Source organism: Gossypium hirsutum, chromosome A12 (assembly GCF_007990345.1).
Source record: "Gossypium hirsutum isolate 1008001.06 chromosome A12, Gossypium_hirsutum_v2.1, whole genome shotgun sequence".
Classification (NCBI taxonomy): Eukaryota; Viridiplantae; Streptophyta; class Magnoliopsida; order Malvales; family Malvaceae; genus Gossypium; species Gossypium hirsutum.
In genome coordinates, this window is record NC_053435.1 from 15648785 (window position 1) to 15670193 (window position 21409).

At 31.5% G+C, this 21409-nt stretch overlaps 1 protein-coding gene across 3 annotated transcripts; it reads right to left on the reverse strand.

Annotated features, from left to right (window-relative positions):
• Positions 1–3572: 3572 nt before the first annotated feature.
• Positions 3573–6092, reverse strand: LOC107926750 (SCARECROW-LIKE protein 7). Of its 3 annotated transcripts, none has more exons than XM_016857686.2 (2): positions 5941–6092; positions 3573–5833 (listed from the first exon to the last, which is right to left on the reverse strand). In XM_016857686.2, the coding sequence occupies exon 2, from the start codon at positions 5797–5799 to the stop codon at positions 3955–3957; it is 1845 nt and encodes a 614-aa protein (XP_016713175.1). In that variant the 5' UTR covers positions 5800–5833; positions 5941–6092; the 3' UTR covers positions 3573–3954. The 3 variants fall into 3 exon arrangements, with proteins under 3 accessions (XP_016713175.1, XP_016713166.1, XP_016713183.1); XM_016857677.2 differs by having other exon boundaries at positions 3573–5838; XM_016857694.2 differs by having other exon boundaries at positions 5937–6083.
• Positions 6093–21409: the final 15317 nt, after the last annotated feature.

Consider the following 21409-nt stretch of genomic DNA (forward strand, 5'->3'; position numbering starts at 1 on the left):
TATGAATTTTTGAGTGAGTATTTGTGTTTTTTCTTTTTGTGCAATGAGCGGAGAATGTTTGAATAGTTGAAATTGAAAATTGAAAGTTTGTTCAGAAATTGATATAACCTTGTATGATTTCTTTAAAGGTAACTTCGACTAGATTTTAAGAGTCTTTTCATTCTGTTTCAGAAAAAGTAAAAATTTAATTGGAGATATACCTCGAGTTATCTATGTAAAGCATTTTGGTTCATCTTATTTTGAGTTCTACTGTCCAAAATATAACCATTTAATTAAAACAATGCATATCCTTATAGGCATTTTAAAATTGATTGCAAAGCAATTTCTTCAACTAATAAATTTGCATAGAAACTCATTCGAGCACTAAGTTATTAAGGATTTTTATTGTTTTTAATTAATCAAAATAATTCTAAATTTAATAAAATAAAATTTCATTCCACATTCCATTTGTTGTTCCGTTGTGATATTTTGATGTGCTTCCATTTTTACTTTCTCAATATGCAAATGTAAAATTTGATATTCAATTATATTTAAATAAGTTTCAAGAAGAATGTACATTATCTACCCCTACCCTCATCTCTGCCCCTATGTAAAATCATGCTTCGTGTGGCTTTAGCTAATGTCATAATTTTTTTTCCAATTATATATATATTACTAATAAAATAATTAGATTTAATAATATTTAATTTCAAAAATATTAATAGAAATGAGAAATTGAAATATTAAATATTAAATTAATAGTTCTTATTTTAAAATTTATATTATAAAATAATTAAAAGCCTCTTTTTAAAGGATAACCGAGCACTTACTCTCCATTAAATCAGATAATTTTTTTATTATTTGTTTTGTTTGAAAAAAAATATTAAATCAAACATGTCATTTTTTTTAAGATTATACATATATTTTATATATAAATTACGTAATAAATATAAATATTTTATAATTAAAAAGAGTTGGATTTAAAATTGTTATAGAAATTAATTCTTTCAGAAGAAGTGTTCAAAGTGTTATCAGTCAAATAATTGATAGATCCCCTAAGAACTGAAAGTATTGTCCTCAGTGGCGGCTCTATTGGGAGTCAGCGTGCTATAAGCGACTATTCAGGGGGCCCAGTTCAAAGAGGCAAGAGCCCTCTTATTGGTGGTACCTGCAAGATTCAAAGGAAACAAAATCCTCGTCGAGAGACAATACCTTCAATTGTTATAAAACCGATTAATTACTTGACAGATAACACTTTGAACATTTCTCTTGAAAGAGTCGACCGCTAATAAAAATAAATCTCAAACACATTTTTATACCAACCACATTTTCTAAATCTATTTTTTGAAATAGATAAACTAATCAATAAAAATATTTAGTTGTTTGATTTAATGTTACAAAAATCTTTGTTTTTTTTCTATAATATAGATTGAAAAATATCAATTGATTTAATTTAATTTAATTTAATTTAATTTTTACTTTTATTATATTTTTATTATTTGATATTGACTTTAATCTTTGTATGACTAATATATATATAGTTTAAAATAAATAAAATCTATTTATTTAATATTATTTTATTATTTACTATTCTAATTTCTCATTTCTACTTTTATTATTGATTTTATGAAATTGAAGATTATTAATTTTAATCTTTGCATGAGTAATATATATAATTGGAAAATAAATTTATGGCTTTAACTAAAGCCACATGTAGCATGATTTTACATAGGGGCACAGATGGGATGATTCAAAGGGGGCTTAGAAGGGTAATAATATTCCATGTACTAACCAAGGCTTTTGGTTGGATTATCCTTCCAAGTTCTGACCCATCATGCATTGTGGATTTTCTGGACGTATGGAAGAACTTATGGAACTCCCGAAACCGATGGCTGAGCCTCTGTCCCAAGCAACATAACATTGGGTATAAGAGGATAAAATTACCTGTGTCTGTATTTATATATGTACATACATATATTCATTTTAGCCTTTTTCAGAGTAGTGAAGATCTGAAGGGATTTAGGCCGTAAATATTTTACATAAGAGGCATACAGACAGAAATTAAGACCGGCTAATAGGTTGATTTTTGGCCTTTCCAGCGCATCTTAATCATTGCCAATACACCTTTAAAACAGACAAATTCGTGAGCAAATGATAAAAAGAAAAAAGAAAAAGAAAAAAAAGGAGTTTGGAGAAGTAAAAGAATAATGATCCCTTTCCTAGTAGTCTTCAAGAGTTGCTAAAAAGCGAATGCAAACGTTAGAAAGAAAAACCATATTCGATCAAAGATTGGCCCATAATTTAAATGTGACACTTGTACAAAAAAATAAAGAGTAGTATTATGCTGTTTTTGCCACTATTCAAATCATGCGTTCTAATATTTTGGAACCTTTAGGACTATAAATTTAGTTCAAGATACCCTGCAATAAAAGGTTATGAGTGGTTTTAAGGCTAAAAAAGGGCCCTGTAGTGTTGACCAAGGCCTTTACTACAAAAGAGGATTTGAGACATCTCCTTTCTAGGAGTTTTGGTGGTTAAACCTTGCTGCATTCTACTTTGCTAATGTGATCTAATAAGGTGAAGCAAGTCCTTCCTGGATGACAAAACATCACGCAAATCCCATTTGTCTTCCTTGACCATAAGAGATTCCCCGCAATCACAGGATAAGATCTCATGTTTAATAGATAGAGATTTAAGAGTTTGATTCTTCAGGATGAAAATGACAGCCTTCTTTAAATCTATAACCAACAGGTTGAATAGACAAAAACATATATGCATCCATATATATATATATATATGATTAGGCAGGGATGACAACCACCATCCACATGCAAATTTAAAAATGTCCTTTTTCAGCTAAATAAGATAACAAAGGAAAACGATGGATACTAGTAGCCTAAAAGATTGAAAGCTTGATTTTAGAGGAGATAGTAAAAGGTTACCTTGCAAGGTGATTCACAGTCTCTGTAATAGTGTTAATCTGGGAAAACGATTTCTGTGCAATGTTGGTAGTCATCAAATACCAAATATAGAAAAATCACTGTTCAAATACAAGATTTTTTCTTAATCAAACATCCAACTATAGATCTAAAGACGGTTTACCTGATAGTCTCACTATCTCACGCCTCTACTCCATAACATACCTTTGTTCAAAATATTATTACATGAATTATTAATAAATATAGAAATGCAATGAGAACACATCAATTTTATATATTTTCATTCGAGATTTATTTTGGGTCAAAACCTATTTTTACCTTAAATCTTTCTCTTATGGAAATTCATTCTTGTATCGACCCAAATATCCATTTATTATAAGAGAACAAGAACCTTTTATAATGATAATAATAATAAAACCAAACCTAAAATCAATCCCATATGCAACACAAGATACAAGTAAGGTTACGGCTTCAGGCGTCAACTAGAGATCAGAACAAGACTCGACTTGTAATGGCACAATCGAAGATGTCCCGTCGATTACTGCTTCTCTTTCGAGTTAGAGAATGACAAGAGAGAACATTATTTGCTAGTAATTTTAGGGGTTAAAGAAAACATACACCCAAAAAGTAAAATCTTTAACAAAATGTGAAAAATTTACAAATCCGAAATGACACTTCTAATCATTTAAATGTTAATGAGGCAAACAAACTGCATAAATTTTACAATATTTCCAACAATCTAACATTATTTGAATCGAACGCCCTTGACACCTAAGGGAAATGTGTATCTCTCCACCACTTCCATTCCCCATATATTACAATTTTTGTCATGCTGAAACTTCCAAACCCAACAACTAATATGGTAAAGAAAACGAAAATATCAGAATAAAGATGATACATGATAGAAATAACTAAGAAGCTTCTCAATTATTGCACTTGAATTTTCACCAGAGCTGTCCCATTCCACACTAGAGAAAAATGACCAGGTGGAAAACTTTACATCCTTCATTACCAACAATCCCCTTAATCATCATCATCAACGCCACGACGAAACTGTGAGTAAAGGCACCTCTTTCCAAGCTAATGACAGAAATCCAGGTTTGGATTCTATCAGTGAATACGAAGAACTGTAATTATAATTCCACAACAGAATCTTCGCTTGACTTATCGCGTAATGGCTAAGGCTTACCGTTTCAAAACCTGCACTTTCCATCAATACCTTCCATTGCTCTTTATCTTCCATCCGTTCCCTTCGCTTTTCTGCTTCTTCTGCTCCAATAATCGCCCCGATTTTCCCACCCAGTAACTGTCTCTCAACTTCAACTCTCTCCGGTGAATCACGAGGTAAGTTCGGTTCCAACGATTCGAATACGGCCGAGTAATACCGCAATGCGTTCTTGAATCGGTTCACGAACCCCACTCGATTTAAACTCGCTTCATACTCGCCCAATGTCACGATTTTGGGGTTCAATGATTTAGCCAAACGGAGAGCTGCTTCCACGGTCACCGGAGTAGCATCTAACAAATTGTATAATTGAAGCATGAAATTTACAGCCAATACCTCATCATCATCAACTCGGAAACAGGACTCCTTCAGTTCCTTAATCGGAGTTAGAATCGGTTCGAATTCAAAATTCAAATCCAGAAGCTTGGCAAAGTCGCGTAGACGGTTACCGGAAGCATAAAGGGAGGGAGCTGGAGATGATCCCAAAACCGGGGCAGGTATACCCGAAATACGAATTCGGGTGGGTTTTCCAGCTGACCTGGTCGCTAGAGCTTGCAAAAGAGCAGCCCATTGAACTCCTTGAACAATTCCAAAGTCCACTACGTGAATCTTGGTTGCTCGCTCAGTAGCTTCGAGAATCGCTTGATTTGCCGTTAAATGAGCGAACTTGGAGTAAGGGCAGGCGTCGTTCAATACTTTGTAAGACAGAGTGAAGTCCTCCGACGTTGTTTCGAGCAGATTCAATCTTTTCTCTGCTGGAAGAGAGACTTTGCTATAGAGGGCTTGGGTGAAGTAAAAAGCCACTCTTTCAGTTGGATCTCCACGTTCAGATACCGACTCCCTGAGTTCAACCAGTGATTTAATCGCGCGTTCAGGTTCTGAGTCAGAGAGTCTAGCACAGTCGAGTACAGCTTTCAAAAGCGGGGGAGCTGACTCGATCTCGCTGGAATCAGCTGAGACCCCTGCGGCATCGTTTGTGAGTGGGGTCTGGCTCGGAGGACTGCTTGCTTTGGTTTCTTTAACGGCTACATGAGGAGGAGGTGGTGGTGGAGGGGATGGGGATGGGGACCACGTAGGTAGCTGGTGCTGAGACTGAAGAGTAGGGCTAAGGTTTTTCTGTGCCTCGGTTGGGAAAATGACTCGGTTCAGATCAGACGGCGTAGGACACGCCACGCTGAGACAATTTGGGCAAGCACTAAATGGATCAGCACCGCAAAGACCAAAATCAGCATTGTTCTGCCATACTTCACAACCAGACGGCAGATTTGAACTATCCGTTGAATCCCCACTGTTCATTAAGCAATCCATCCATTCGTCGGTGTCAAACTCACCACCCGAACCACCACCAAAATCCGGGAATCGAAACCCACTCGAATGATGATGCCCCATGTTAGGGAACTGAAACCCTTCTCCAGTATCACCCTGAAACAGGTCAGTGAAACCTGGACCCGAAAGCCCGTATCCGAGAATGGGAGAGTTGGAGACGCCATGGTGGGGGTTGTTAGGCCAAGGGTTTAAAGTAACATGACTGACACCAAGAAGCTGTTGCTGCTGGTGGTGGTGCTGCTCTTGTTGTTGTTCTTGCTGTTGCTGTTGCTTTATAACTTGTTGAGCGATTGCCATTAGATTTCCGCTATCCGCACACATATATGCCATTCTCCGGCCAAACCTCGACGGAAAATCGTTTTAACTGCACTATCATTACCCACAATTAACAAAGAAAGGATCAGCGAAAGAGTGAAATTTTTTCCAGTTTTTAAAGCATGAAAGAAGAGAGAGAAGAAAGATAGTACATACAAAAGTGTAGGCCCAACGGTAACTGAAGCAGAAGGTCTACAAACTTGGATTTTGCTCAAGGAAAGGAGAGAAAGAGAAAGAAAGCAATTTGGAGAAGTGCAACTCTAAAAAACGATACCTAAAACAGTAGAAGTAGGGAACGCTGAGTCGAGTCGCTTCAAATGAACAAGTGGGACCTTATATCATAGCCGCTAAGCATAAAGACAAGTTGGTCCCTCTTTATTTTAAACAAAATAGAATGAGAATTTGATTTAAAATATTTGTGGATTAAGAGGGTTAATTAGTCAAAAAGTTTATTTTAAAAGTTAATTACCTCGTTTTTTTTAAAATTTAGAAAAGATAAATTACACTAATAGTTATTTAATTTTAGACAAAATAGTTATTTAAGTTTCAATTTAATTACTCAATTTTTAAAAATTAATAAAAAAGTCACCACTAATCATTTTCCGTTATAGACATAACGAAGCTACCATTTTTTGTTAGATACTTAACGGAGCTACCATTTTCCATCCCCTATCACTGCTCTCACATCCCTCTTTCTCTTCCCCATCATTCATCTGCCTACTTTGATTCTCTCTCCCTCTTCCTTACCATCCTTCCTCCTACTCTGATTATTTCCCTTTCCTCTACCATCCCTTTGCTAACCCTCTTCCCTTACTCTGATTTTTTCCCTACCTTTTTTTGGCATTTCCTTTCACCTCTCTCTCGCTTGAAGGAACTAAAACTTCGCTAATTAGACAACTAAAATGTTAGTAATAATAAAAGTAAGTAAGGAAACATCTCTCTCGTTTCTCTTCCATTTAAGCTTGATGTTATTGCTTATTTATTTATTGTATCATTTGTATTACATTGGTTTCAATTCCTTTTATGACATCAACTTTTTTTCGTTACAAAAAAGTTACTGCTTTGATTCTCTTTCTAAATAATTTAAATCTGTTGGGAATTTTTAACTAATTGGTTGTCTTTTCTTATCATTTTTTTCCTTTATGGATTCCTTTTTTTTTAAAAAATGCATTACAGGGTGTTAGTACTGTAAGAGTCATTACATTTACAGTTAAGGTATTGGTATTCAAACTGTATAATTTGTGTATAAAGTGACAATTTTTATTAGATTTTTGAAGCTTATATTGTGAAAGCTTCTATGGTTTGGGGGTAGTGAGAGAATTTAAAGATTAAAAACACATAAAAGGGAACCCTTTTCATATCTTTGTGTATTCTATGATAAACTTTACTTGAAGAGGATAGTATCTTGTAAATTCTGCAGAATAAATGAAAAAGTTTGAATCTTTTAGTTGGCATGGCTGATAATTTAATTAACAATGTAAAATGAGATAAAATGAAGTGTTTAGAAAATTGAAACCAAAGAAGAAGCTGAAGAACATGCAGACCAATCACAATTAACAATTTAGGATTTAAACTATGGTTTTGAGGAGGAGCCGATGAAAGTGGATAGGAGAGTTTAGAATCTCGTGCACTTTAGAAGCACCAGTTTTCCAAGGCTATTGTCATTGGGGCATAGACACATTCAAAGTTAATTTTCAACTGCATGACACAAGTGTCCCAATAGTTTCCAAAGATTGAAAACTCAAACTCAGTGAGCTTGGCGATGGGGTGACAATTCAAAGGATGAAAGGTATCGGCCAATCTTCAATCTTGAGGTTTTGGCAAACTAGAAATGCAAGTGGTACCAACTCTACTCCAAATCTATGGTATTTTAGACCAAACTCTTCCACTTCTTTCTTTGCTCATATCTAAGTTTCCTCTAATCAGTCAATTTGTGTATGTATTTTCTATGATTGTAAATTCGTTGGATGGTAGGGGGAGTAAAATTATCAGAGTAGGGGAAGAGGGTTAGCAAAGGGGCGGCGGGAAAAGGGAAAGAATCAGAGTAGGAGGAGGGATGGTGGGAAAGAGGGAGAGTGATGGGAGAGTAGTGATAGGGGGATGGAAAATGACAACTCTGTTAAGTATCTAACGGAAAACGGTAGTTGCGTTACGCATATAATTGAAAATGGTTAGTGGTGACTGTTTTATTATTTTTCGAAAGTTGAATGACAGAATTGAAACCTGAATGACTGTACTCCAAAGTTGAGCAACTGTTTGTGTAATTTACCTTTTAGAGAATTAAGAGGCATTTTTGTCTAATGGTCATTTTACCCAGCAATCAAAAAATATAAATTGATCGGAAAAAAATCTTTTACAACGGTTAAAATTTCAAACAGCTAATTACATTTTTGCCCCCAACGATTATTTTATTCTTTATATACACCCTAATTATTTTATTTTTTCTTCATTCAATCATATTCTCTCAATTCTCTCTATTATTTTATTCACAATTTTTTCATTCAATTTCTCTCAAATTGTATGACAAAACCCTAACCTTAACTCTAACAAGGAATCCCATGATAAAATTTTAGAACCTGAGAATTTCAAAATAAATTTCAAACATCCCATCTTGGGAATCTTGGATGGTTATGGGCTTCTACATAATTTTTAAAATTTTTCCCTCTGTTGCCTATATAAAGAGGATTTTGCTCCCTTTACTCCATCAACTCACTTAGCCACCGTCCCTTAGGAAAAACAATTTTTGTTTTAATTATTTTTCCTGGGTGTTGAAATTTTGGAAGGGAAAGTTTGTTTGTGTTTGTGTTTTAAGGAGAAATTGTAATAGTTTTAAGGTATGTTTAGTTCACAATGATGTAGTGGCACTTGAAGATTCACACATTTAATTTATCGTGAGGGGAATGCACCATCACCTTAGAAGATGTCACATTGCAACTCGGGCTCCTAGTTTATTTTGGTTATACGATCATGGGTTCAAGTATAACTAAGGCTTCCAATTTACGGTGGTTATACAGTACCAGGTTTAAGTATAACTAAGGCTCTTAGTTGACGATAGTTATACGGTCGTGGGTTTAAGTATAACTCAAGGTCCAAGTTGACGGTGGTTATGCAGTCACAAGTTCAAGTTTCATGACACCAAAAGAGAATGCCTTATAAATCTCATACATAAGTTTGAGATTATAATCATAGAGAAAAAATGGCTCACTAGTATAGTCAACTTATTCTTTTTCTCTATCAAAGTAGTATCATGAATCTTATTGTCTAAAACCTGTGTCAAAGGTGAGGAGGCAAGAAGACTTTTAGGGGGAAGTGATAGTGATGGTGTAGAAAATTTAGAATGCGACTTGAGGTGGCAGCGGTTGCTATGATTAAAGAACTCATTAATAATTACAATCGTTGTCACCCTTAGTTGCGTTTTAGCTTTTCTTCAAGTTGGAAATGTATAACACCCCTTACCCAACCCGATCAGTGGATCCAAGTTATGGAATGCTACAGTTGTTGTTGGAGTAACTACTAGCAAGAACATTAGAAAGAAACCTTTTAAACACACAAACATGTCATAATTACAACTTTAACATGTTAATTAGAATTTCGTGAAACTTAATCGAGCTTATGAAAACTTATTTTTTAAATTCGAGCAAGAATAAGGACCAATTTGCAAAGTTTTCAAAATTTCCTCAAATGGTATCGATACCCATTGAAGGTACCGATACTAAATTTAGCTTTGATGTTTCATAAAATCAAATTAAAATCATAAGGTACCGATACTTGGATCAATATACTGATACTTCCTTATTGGTATTGATATCTTACCATAATATCGGTACCAAATTGACATTCTGTTTATTTTAGAAATTGATTGAAAATGTCAAGTACCAATAACTTTTCTAAGGTATCGATACTTCTGTACTAAAATGTTAAAAACCTTCATTTGAAACCATTTCATGCCCAACAAAAAGTTTTATTCTCAAAGCACTTTAAGGCACATTTGAGGCTTGCATAAAAATTCCTTTTAAACATATAACAAACATGATTAAACATAACATTAAGTCAATCACAATCAATTCAACCAACATGCCCCATTTGACACTAAACCACTCCAATTGAACTTATACACTTTCACGTTAATGAACCAACATTTATTTATGTTTTTAAACCATTCAAAATCAACATTTAAGCATACCATTTTTGTGTTCAATTCATACCATTTGCACATTCAATGAACCATTCAATCACTATACAAATGATCCCAAAACATGACCAAAACATACATTAACCTTCATTTGAAACCATTTCATGCCCAACAAAAAGTTTTATTCCCAAAGCACTTTAAGGCACAAATGAGACTTGCATAAAAATCCCTTTTAAACATATAACAAACATGATTAAACATAACATTAAGTCAATCACAATCAATTCAACCAACATGCCCCATTTGACACTAAACCACTCCAATTGAACTTATACACTTTCAAGTTAATGAACCAACATTTATTCATGTTTTGAAACCATTCAAAATCAACATTTAAGCATACCATTTTTGTTTTCAATTCATACCATTTGCACATTCAATGAACCATTCAATCACTATACAAATGATCCCAAAACATGACCAAAACATACCTTAACCTTCATTTGAAACCATTTCATGCCAAACAAAAAGTTTTATTCTCAAAGCACTTTAAGGCACATTTGAGACTTGCATAAAAATCCCTTTTAAACATATAACAAACATGATTAAATATAACATTAAGTCAATCACAATCAATTCAACCAACATGCCCCATTTGACACTAAACCACTCCAATTGAACTTATACACTTTCAAGTTAATGAACCAACATTTATTCATGTTTTTAAACCATTCAAAATCAACATTTAAGCATACCATTTTTGTGTTTTGCACATTCAATGAACCATTCAATCACTATACAAATGATCCCAAAACATGACCAAAACATACCTTAATACAAGTGCAAGCATTAACATGTCATGATCTATATACTAACCTAAATTCTAACCAAGCATATAGTTTCAATCTAGCACACTTAAACTCTTATGTACATGCCACATAATCGAGATTAAAATATGCAAAAGTCTACCAAACCACTGATAGGATAGTGTGAGCTTCGTGATGATCCAACCGCCATGCTTCGTAAATTGACAATCTATAAGAAAAAAGAGAATAATGATTACATTAATTTACTTAACTTACCTTGACATTACACTAATTTAGAAATTGAAATACATTGGTACAAACATAACAATCCTTTGGCATCTTGCACATGCATTTACTTTCACAAATACAACAAATAGGTTAGTTTGATTATGAGCCATAAGCTTAAAACACATTCATATAATAACATATACTAACCAAATCATATTCGATTGGTAATTCATATATATATTCATTCTGAACACATCAATTTTATTTAATATTATTTCCATTTCTATTTTTGCCCTAAGATGTCACACCCTCATTTGGCAAGCTGGTACTGTTTGGGATATTATGCTGGTGTGATCGCCTAAGTCGCGAGACTTAGACAGGTTAACATGGGTAAACTTCATGGAAAAGTATTTCCCTAAACTTCGTCGAGTCTGCAGAATCTTATTTCACGGATTAACGAGTTCTTTGTTGCGATGAAATCTCTATTTGGCGGACTCTTCCTCTAATAATCTGCCACTCATGTTTTTGTGTCACTACAAATGTACAAGTTGTGGTTGGTGGGGCACGTTTAAGTCATTTAGCATCTTAGTGAAGATAACGTGTCAATAAATAGGACACTTGGGAAGCCTCGTAAGATGTGATTAATTAGTGGAAGCCAGTGATAATGATTACTGATTAAAGTTTAACCTTGAGTTGGTTTGGGTTAGAAATAGCTATAAATAGGACAACCTGGTAGTGGATAAAAGATTTTCATTTCATCTTCTTTGCCTACCGTTGTTATTATCGAAAAAACCATAGGTGTTCTTTATCGTTAACGAAAGTGTTGTTTCTGAAGCTTATAGAAGCTTTTGTCTTAAGTCGCGTATTGGTAAATTATTAAATCCCTCTTTAAGTTTTACCAGATAGATAGGAGTTGTTGTAAAAGCTGTTCAGTAGGGCTTTCATTCGAATACTGGATAGGAAGGAAACTTCCATTTGAAAATTGTTTGCATGTCTATTAATTCATGTTATTTCATTAAGCTTTGGTTGTTTTTTTATATTTAAAGAAACCATTTTATTGTTTTAACCAAAGAAACAGGAGAAGGTCCCAATGCTAAAGGGAAATAACCCGTTGAGTAGGAAAAAGTCTAAGTGAAGATTTCTGATGAGTTCCTTTGTACCTTGTGTTTGTTATCTATACTATTTCATTTAAAACTACCTACTATATATCCAGGTAAGTGGCCTTAACCTTTGGTCTTGTTACTTGTGTCAAAAGGGATATCTTTAAGGAGTTAATGTATGTAAGATTACAGTCAGTAAATCAGAAAAAAAAAGTCATGCATGTGAATGGGTATAAATACTCATTCCTTAATACACAAACTTCGTATCCAGAATGGTGTAAAGAGGTGTTAGAGGGTTGTTATGAATGATGATGAAAAAAATACAAAATATTATATTTTACCTTCTATATGACACTCTGGTGCAAACCATGACTGGTGAATACCTGGCCTTGCAAAGGAAAACCTATGTGTTTGAAACAAGGAGGAATGATAGAGGCATGGAGAATATGATTGATTTAATGGCTCTAAGGAACGGTATGAAGATATAGGAAAAATGGTTCTTTGAAAGTAGTATCAGAAGCTAACACAAAGAAGGGAGTATACTGATAAAAAGAGTGTATATTGTGTATAACAAAATATGGATGTTGCATGAAAAGTGTAAACAGTACGATAAATAGTCATAAAAAGGTACTCCGCAAGGGTGTCGTATGCGTAGAGCTGTTGTGCCTTGTGTCCATTATATGGAGTCTCTAATAGCGGATAGTGTCCTCCATAGGGTTGAGTCTGTTTGTTGAAGTATCCGCCTATGGATACTTCATAACAGTGAGAATCGTATCCACTAGAAGTGGCATTCCATTTTGTCAATCTAAGCCTTAGTTTCATAGTGTCCATAGGATCTTATTGTGGGATTACATTTCTTTGGAACTCACTAAGTTCTTTTGAACTTACTTAGTTTCTTTCTTCTTATTTTTAGGCTCTTAGGTTGGACCTACCATTGCAAGGAATCAGCCAGATTTGAGACCTATATGTGAGTCATCTTTTTTTTGGGTGTAACATCTAATTGTTGGGGGGCATTAGAATGTTTGTTAGTTGCCTCCGGTTGGAATTTAATAGCTTGTAATTCAAAACTTTATTTTGTACTTTTGGATGTGTATGTGTAGCATTGTTTAGCTTTAGGTCGAATGTCTTTATGTGATGTCGGTCTTAAGAAATGGATTTTTGATCTACTACTTGAGCGATGATTCATTTGCGTTTTTGTTCGAACTTGTGAACATTTATAAAGCTTCCGGCAAATATTGTTTACTTATATCTCCACTATAAGTGGCGCAGTACTATTTTAAATTGCTTTCAACTTTTTATATATTCTTCAAAATATCGGGACATTGTCCCACCAAGTGTGTATCAGCCGAGCTAAGCTATTTGTGTTTTTAAATGGTTTTGGCAGTTCAAGGTTTCATTTTGTGACACTCCATACCCGGATTCGACGATCGGGTCGAGTGTGGGGTGTTATAAGAGAACTAAAGTAATCTAATTTTAGATACACAAGATTGATTTGCTCATACAAGCTGTAATATTCTAATTTGCTCACACGAGCTATGATATTTGAATTTGCTCACAAAAGTTGTGATATTTGGGTTGCTTACACAAGTTGTAGGTCATGTTTACTTTTGCAAACTTTATTTGATGCTTTTTGCTCAAGTTGTTGAGAATCCGTATCATATACTAGATTTCAGTCATCGGTAAGAAATCCCTGGCCAACACCTGATTTTTTTTTGAACCTTAGTGACAAGTCATTCATATCTTAATCGTTTACTAAGTTCAAATGGGCACATTTATCATTTCTGTGTCATTTCAACCTTGTAGTCGTATACACATTTTTCATATTTTGAATAGCAATCCATATACCTTTTAAACTTTGTCACATCATCACATACATACTATTCAATTACATAGTTGTTTACATCCATTCAAAATAATTTAATTTGTATTTTACAATTAATTCTATTTGATGTAAAACACATTCTAATCACGACAATTCAACTAGAAAATTACATAATATAACACAAACATATTATGAATTAACAAAGTAAGTCATATATGAACTTTTCTGGAAAAACAACAAGCAAACAAGGTGTCAAGGACTAATATGCAAGTTCTTTTTTTTTCTCGATTATCTTCCAATTGATTTAAATCCCGATTTATAATAATTCATTTCAATTCATCAATCCAAATTTATAATAATTCATTTCAATTCATCAATCCCGATTTATAATAATTCATTTCAATTCATCAATTCTAAACATCTTTTAACAACCTATTATAAACATATATCAATTCAATTCAATTTCAATTTCAATTTCATTTTCATTTTTAGATGTCCCCTAAAGTTTTACATTTTATTCAATTTAGTCCCTAAAACTAAAATTGCTATAACTTTCAAAATTGAGCTTTGATTTCCCGATCTCAATTTCATCCTTCTACAGCCCTCTACTATTTATAATTATAGAAATTTAACATCAATTTTGAAATATTTACACTTTAGTCCCTATATTCAAAAACTAGTAATTAAATTTTACAAACTAGTCATTTTCACTTCTAAGCTCAAAATCTATCAATTTAGTACCAAAAGCTTTAATAAATCAATAATGAAAACTTTTAAAATATTTAAAAATTTTACAAAATAATACACGAGTCAGCTAAATCAAGCTCCCGAAAATATAAAACACGTAAAAATTACAACAAACATACTTCAATTACCTATCCAATTATTGACCGAAAGCTTGGAACCCTATCTTGGCTTTCTCCTTTTGTTTTCTTAGCACATTCTCTAATGAAGAAGAAAATAAAGATGATAACATCACCATTTTTTTAACTTGTATACAAACGCTAAAATTGATTAACCTAACTTTGTTAACTTAATCTCAATTAATTTAAATCTCAAACATAATTAACAAAAGTAAGTGGATTCCAAAATCATCCACCACCGTTTAGTCACTTTATAATGGTCAAATTGCCCATTAGGTCCTTTGATTAATTAATAATTCATAGCGATTAATTTTTATATCTTTTACGATTTAGTTTCTATACCTTAATTAGTTACTAATTCTGCAAAATTTCTTATCCAAAATTTAATTCATTTGTATAATAACCCCTAAATATTTAATAAAAATATTTACAATTTTAATTTACAAAAATGAGGTTCTGATACCTCATTTTCCAACAGCACTAACTTTAAGGTCGAAACACTTGTACATTAACTAACTATCCAATTAATAAATTTGTCAGATTAAAATTTGACATAATATTATAATTGAATCGTAAATATTAATTAAAAATATTTACGAACTTGATCATTAAAAAATAAAATTTTTAAATTATCATTTCTGACACTACTGAAAATGAAACTTTTATTGAGTAATTGCATTATCTTTCCATTCAACTAGGCTTCATAGGTTGCGATACTTCGTTGGCTTGTGTCACAAAACTGATAAACGGTGTTGTAGTTGATTCTTCAAGTCAAATGTTAAGTTTGTGGCACTCAGTTGATATCTTGATATCCATTTAAGATAATGCAAGTTGTCCTCCAAGTCGAGTTATAGTCGTGACATTAGTCTGAAATTTGTCGAGACTTTCATCTTGATGTTTAGCATCTTTGGATCGATCAAGGTCAAGGTTCCGACATTCTCTACTTCGTGCTACAACCTTCTTAATTTCAATCACGAAAATATTGTATTTTCATATAACGATTATTTGAACTTAGATTATTTTTAAGAAAAATAAATATCCAATTAATATTATAACTTAAAATTTAATATAAAAATACATAAGATGGATGAGAATAATTTGAATGCAAGGCTCAAATGCGAAAATTCTAATTCATAAAATTAGTAATTCTACCTTAAAACTAGCTAAATATAAGTGTTCAAACAGGTCATAAACATATAACAAATTATTCAACAAGTATATAAACTAAATTGGTTGAGTACACACTTTTACAGACGATATTAATCAATTTATATATTTTTATAATTTAACTACTAAAGAAATCCCTCTAAAAAAATTAAAAAATAATTAAATTCTTAATTGAAAATTATAATTAATTGAGCCTTTTAATTAAAAGTTAGCAATTAAATGAGACTTTACAAATATAGTTTCTGGTTAAAGCCCCTAATGTGTCGTAAAGTGTTGACCTAACAGGCTATAATGAAAAGAATATAATTTGAGGGCTTAATTGACTTTTTTAAATTATTTTATGAGGGACTAATTAAATATTTTTAATTATTTAAGCTTAAATTTTTTAAAATACTATAATAAATTTATGGAAAATATAAAATTTATTAAAAAGTATAAAATATAATAAAAATAGAAAATTATATAAATATAAAAAGGTATTAAATATTATTAATATATTATGTAAAATATAAAAATAATATGAACATATTATAAAACTTTTAGAAGTTATAGAAATTTTTTAAAAATAGATAAAAATTATAAAATGTTAAAAAATTATTAAAATAATAAATATAAAAAATCATAGATTTTTTTTTTACTTTTAAATTTGCAGATTTTGGTTTCGATAATAACAAAATGAAAAGCTCGAAGTGTGATGGTGCTTGAATTTATATAGAGTGCCAGGTCAAGTTTGATCACCGTCAAACTCTAAATTATTCATTTCCTTATTTTTGAAGCCAAAGAGTTCAAACATTCAAAATATTAATAAGTTTTTATAGTTTTTATAACTTTTCGACCTTTTATAATAAGTTCATATCTTTCACAATACTTTATAATATTTTTATAGTTTTTCACAATACTTTATAATATTTTTATGGTTTTTCTTTATTTCTAAAATTTTCTAAAATTTATAATTTTCTATTATTTTTATAATTTTCTAAATTTATTATAATATTATAATAATTTTTAAATTTAAATAATTAAAAATAAATTAAACCTTTTACATTAATATTTTTTTCACGTCAAACATCATACCAATTGTTTCATTATAATTTTTTTCACATTAGTTGTTATGTCAATAGTTACGCATGCTGCTATATCAACACTTAAAATCTTGTCAAAGAGTTTAATGAAAAAGTATATTACAAGGTTTCAATTGATTATTAATTTTTTATTAAAGACTGAATTGATTGCATATTTTATTTAAGGGTTTAATTTAATTTTAATTATTTTGTAAAGCTTTTTTTAGTACTTATTTGAATGAAAGAGTAAATATGAAGAAACTTAAATGAAAATATTAACTTACTTTTTTACTTATTATATTAAATATTTAAAAAATTTATTTCTAATAAATTTCCATTATTAATTTAATTATATAAAATAATATAGTTAAGTTATTTATTAATTAATTACTATATTCGTATGTTACGAGCTAGTTTCAGGGTGAGAGAGTGACCAACAATTTCAATTGTCCAGTTCAGCAGCTATCTCTCACTCTCTCCCTCTAACTTTTGTTTATAAATTGCAATCCCCATTATCTGTATGACCCCTTGCCGAGTACATGATGTGGGCCCCAAAAGGGAACGGTGGGACCCACATTTAATATTGTTGACCATCGAAATGACTAATCAGGAGGGGGGTCAATTGGCGCCTACGTGTATCCGCCTCTCCTATCATTTCAACCATTTTTCCCCGCTCTGTTCGGGTCAGTCCGCCTTCGAAATTGGGGTTCCAAGGGGACCCACCCCCTCACCCATACGTCCATTATCTTATACGGCGCATCGGTATCTCCGTCTCACTCACGTCATCCCACCTCCCTATATGAGCGTTTCGGGAACGGCGCGATAAAATCTTAGGCCTTTGCTTGCTTGCCGAGACGGAGTGGGCTAACGCAAGTCATCCATTTTTCTAAATAAAATTTATTTTTTAATAATATTTGGGGGTCTTATACAGTATTTTAATTAGTGGTAAAGGCTGAGGTTTGAGTATTGAATACTACATTCAAGTTTTATCATATCTAATTGTATATATATGTTTTTAGTCCACATCATATATATGTCGAGTGGGTTTTGTATGATTTTTAATCTGTTATGTTTTGATTAATTCTATATTATTGTTAATTGAATTTATATTTGTGTTATATTGTTTCTGTAGATGTATTATGTTTTGTGTCAGTGAATTTTTAAAAAAAATACAGATGACTACAAATTAGATATTTATAATTATTTTTGTAAAAATTTATTTATTGTTACATTAAATGTAAATCTTATTATATAAATCCAATTTCAAATTAAAAACAGATAATTAAAATTAGATATTTAAATTCGAAATCAAAACTAAAACATAATTGAATATCTATCAATAAACATAAAATGAATTTAAATAATAAATGTTTGAGCATTAACATGCTATCTTTGAATCCATCTGCAATATTTGAAAAATTAATATTTATTATATTAAAAGTGTACTTTTTAATTCTACAATATGTTTAAAAGATTTTTTTTAAATATTATAATATATTTTTATAGGATATTTATCGACTCTGCATTTTATTTTTAAAGTCTAAAAACACCACAAATAATATATTAAATATTATTCCATATTTAAATATGTAAAATGTAATTAAGATATTGCTAAATGACAATAATAATATTTATTTATTTATTTTATAAATAATATTTATTTTTAATATTTTATTATACTCTAGTACTAATCTTATTTGCTAAGGATGTATTACATATTTTCCTGGACCCCTAAACTATTGTAAGATGAATATCGCGAGTATTATGGTAGTAGAAGAAGCGGGGTAGTCCCGCTCTTTGTACAGTGAGATTGGAAATAACGGGTGTTGGTACTTTCAAAATCATGACAAGTAAACAGCTGCATCCCAATTTATCAAGTGTTAGTTTTGGCATAGTTTCAAATCAGACTTCCAGTTTCTACCAAGGAGAAAATGGCAACGGGAGGATGGGTGGGGTCTAAGAGGGAGACTTGTAGTGCTGCCAATTAGGGTCCGTTCTTTAAGGGGCGGTTAAGGACCCCACTAGAGGGGCCAATGACCATTAAGCAAAAAAAAAAAAGAAGAAGGTAGGCCTGCAATTGGGAAATGGAGTAATCCTAGACCACCCGAAATGCACCCAACCATCACAAAAACATAATTAATACTAAAATAAATCAAAAGCAACGGTGCAGGATATTTTTAAACGGGCGTAGGGAAATGTCTCATCATCTGGGTTGAAAGCAACTACACTCTATTTTGGCATGTCATGGCTGGGATGTCAAGCCTAGATGATGTTAAACTACATTCAATTTGACATTATTTAATTTATAATTTAATAATTTAATAATTTATTTGCCTATTTTACGTCTCAGTCAGCCGTCACGCAGTTGGATGATTGAGAAGAAATCCCACACCGTTCGCTTTCCAATTCACTCACCAACACCTTTTCCTTTTCTCAAACTTTCACATTTTCTGAGTTTTTCTTTTCACACTCTCTTTATCATAATATTGGTTTTAACATTATTTTTTTTCAAATGTTTTGGAGAGAATTGTAATAGTTGGTTTTTAGCAGTGTTAAAAATAATGATTTTTTGATCACGGCTTCTATCATTAAGTCAATATTTTATTATTTATGAAGTTATTAAAGTATTATATTAAAATTTAGTTAGAAAATTTTAACGTTTAGATAGCTGATTAAGTAGAAATGACTAAATCGTAAAAATTATAAAAGTTAATTTTTATTAGCTAAAGATGTTAAATGACTATAAAAAAATAGGTTGATGAAATTAAATAGCAAATATACCTATTATATTTGTAGTGGATGGTTTTAGCTTTAAGGAAAATTCATTAAGAATTAAGGGTAATGATGTAATTAAGTAAATAAAATGATAAACAAAATAGGAAATAGTAGTCTTCTTCTTCAATTTACATTTTCTTCAACTGAAAAACCAATAGAAGGAAGCTTGAAGTTCGGCCATTTAATTCGCCTTGCATGTAGAATTTTGGTTTGTTTTTAATGATTTATATGTTTTTGTGATCGTTTTAGCTTAATCTAGCTAAATCGAGGTTAATTCGTAAAACTGTTAAATATTTTGAAAGGTGTCATTGATAAGTTTGAAGTGTTTTTGAAGTTTGATGGTAGAATATTAAGCTTGATAGCTAAATAGGATTATTTTGTAAACTAACTTTTAAAGATTTTAATGTTTAGGGATTAAACTGTTAAAATAGAAATTTCATGAAATTCTTGTGCTAAAGTAATAAATATGGGCTGCTTAGGGATTATATAGAATTCGACACAAGGGTTTTTTGGTTAATTTGTAATAACTGTGAGAACTTTTATGGTGCCCCAAACTCAGTCGAGTCAGTTTAACCTAGATTTAATACGTCACATTAATCACCGAAGTGACCCAGACCAGAACTAACATATTCACATGTGATTTGCTAGCATTAATATTAATTAAGATATCAACGAAAGACAATTATATGTTTGATAAGTCATGCATGATCAATTACAAGCAATTAAACCTATTTACATGCTTATTTGACAAGCATTCATGTCTTAAGCACACACAAGGGTAAAATTGTCATTTTGTGCTTATTACATGAGTATCACACATATAAAATTAAACTAATGACATGTGTTAGTCTTATAACACTTAATTAGACCCTTGACAAAAGAATCATCTTAATCCGATTATAAAATCTCAGTTAATTTTAGAATCAATTAATTAGAGACTAATTTTTATAAAAATGTCAAAATATAGAGAATTATCTGAAATATAAAATTTATTGCATTTATATGAAATAAAATATTTAAAACACAAGCATGCAAACTTTTAAACCTTTTCAAAAATATCCCAGTCTCCCAAAATCCAAACTCAACATGATAAATTTGGCATTCATGTTTTTCAAGATACCTAAATAGTCAAAACATACCAATTCACCTGTTAAAACATACCTCACGTGCCAAAATACCAACATGCTCATCTTACCACAATTTAGCTACTCTACTAACATTCCAACATAAAACATACCTCCAACATGCACCAAAATATATCAACCATATACCATCAATATAAATGTTCAGCTAGTAATCAAACAGTCCATCAATAGTATAAAATGTCCACTCCCAAAAGTCCATATCACATTGCCTTTAAGAACTAACACAAGTTTCAAACACCTACTTATAATGGTAGATTCCCTTGGTTCACTTGGCTCACTTGTCTTGACCACTTGGTATTCAACTTGCTGCACATTTAAAATGAAGAGTATGAGCTAAACATAGCTCAATGAATATTAAGGTTACTACAAAACAAATATAATTATCCAAAGTTAAGCAACGCATGTTAATACTTAACAACACTATAATGTTTTCCAAGTAGAGAAACATGCTTTTAGATTTCAAATACCACACATACACATTTAACCACAACATATAACAACCTACGAATCTCAAGTAGTATCATCA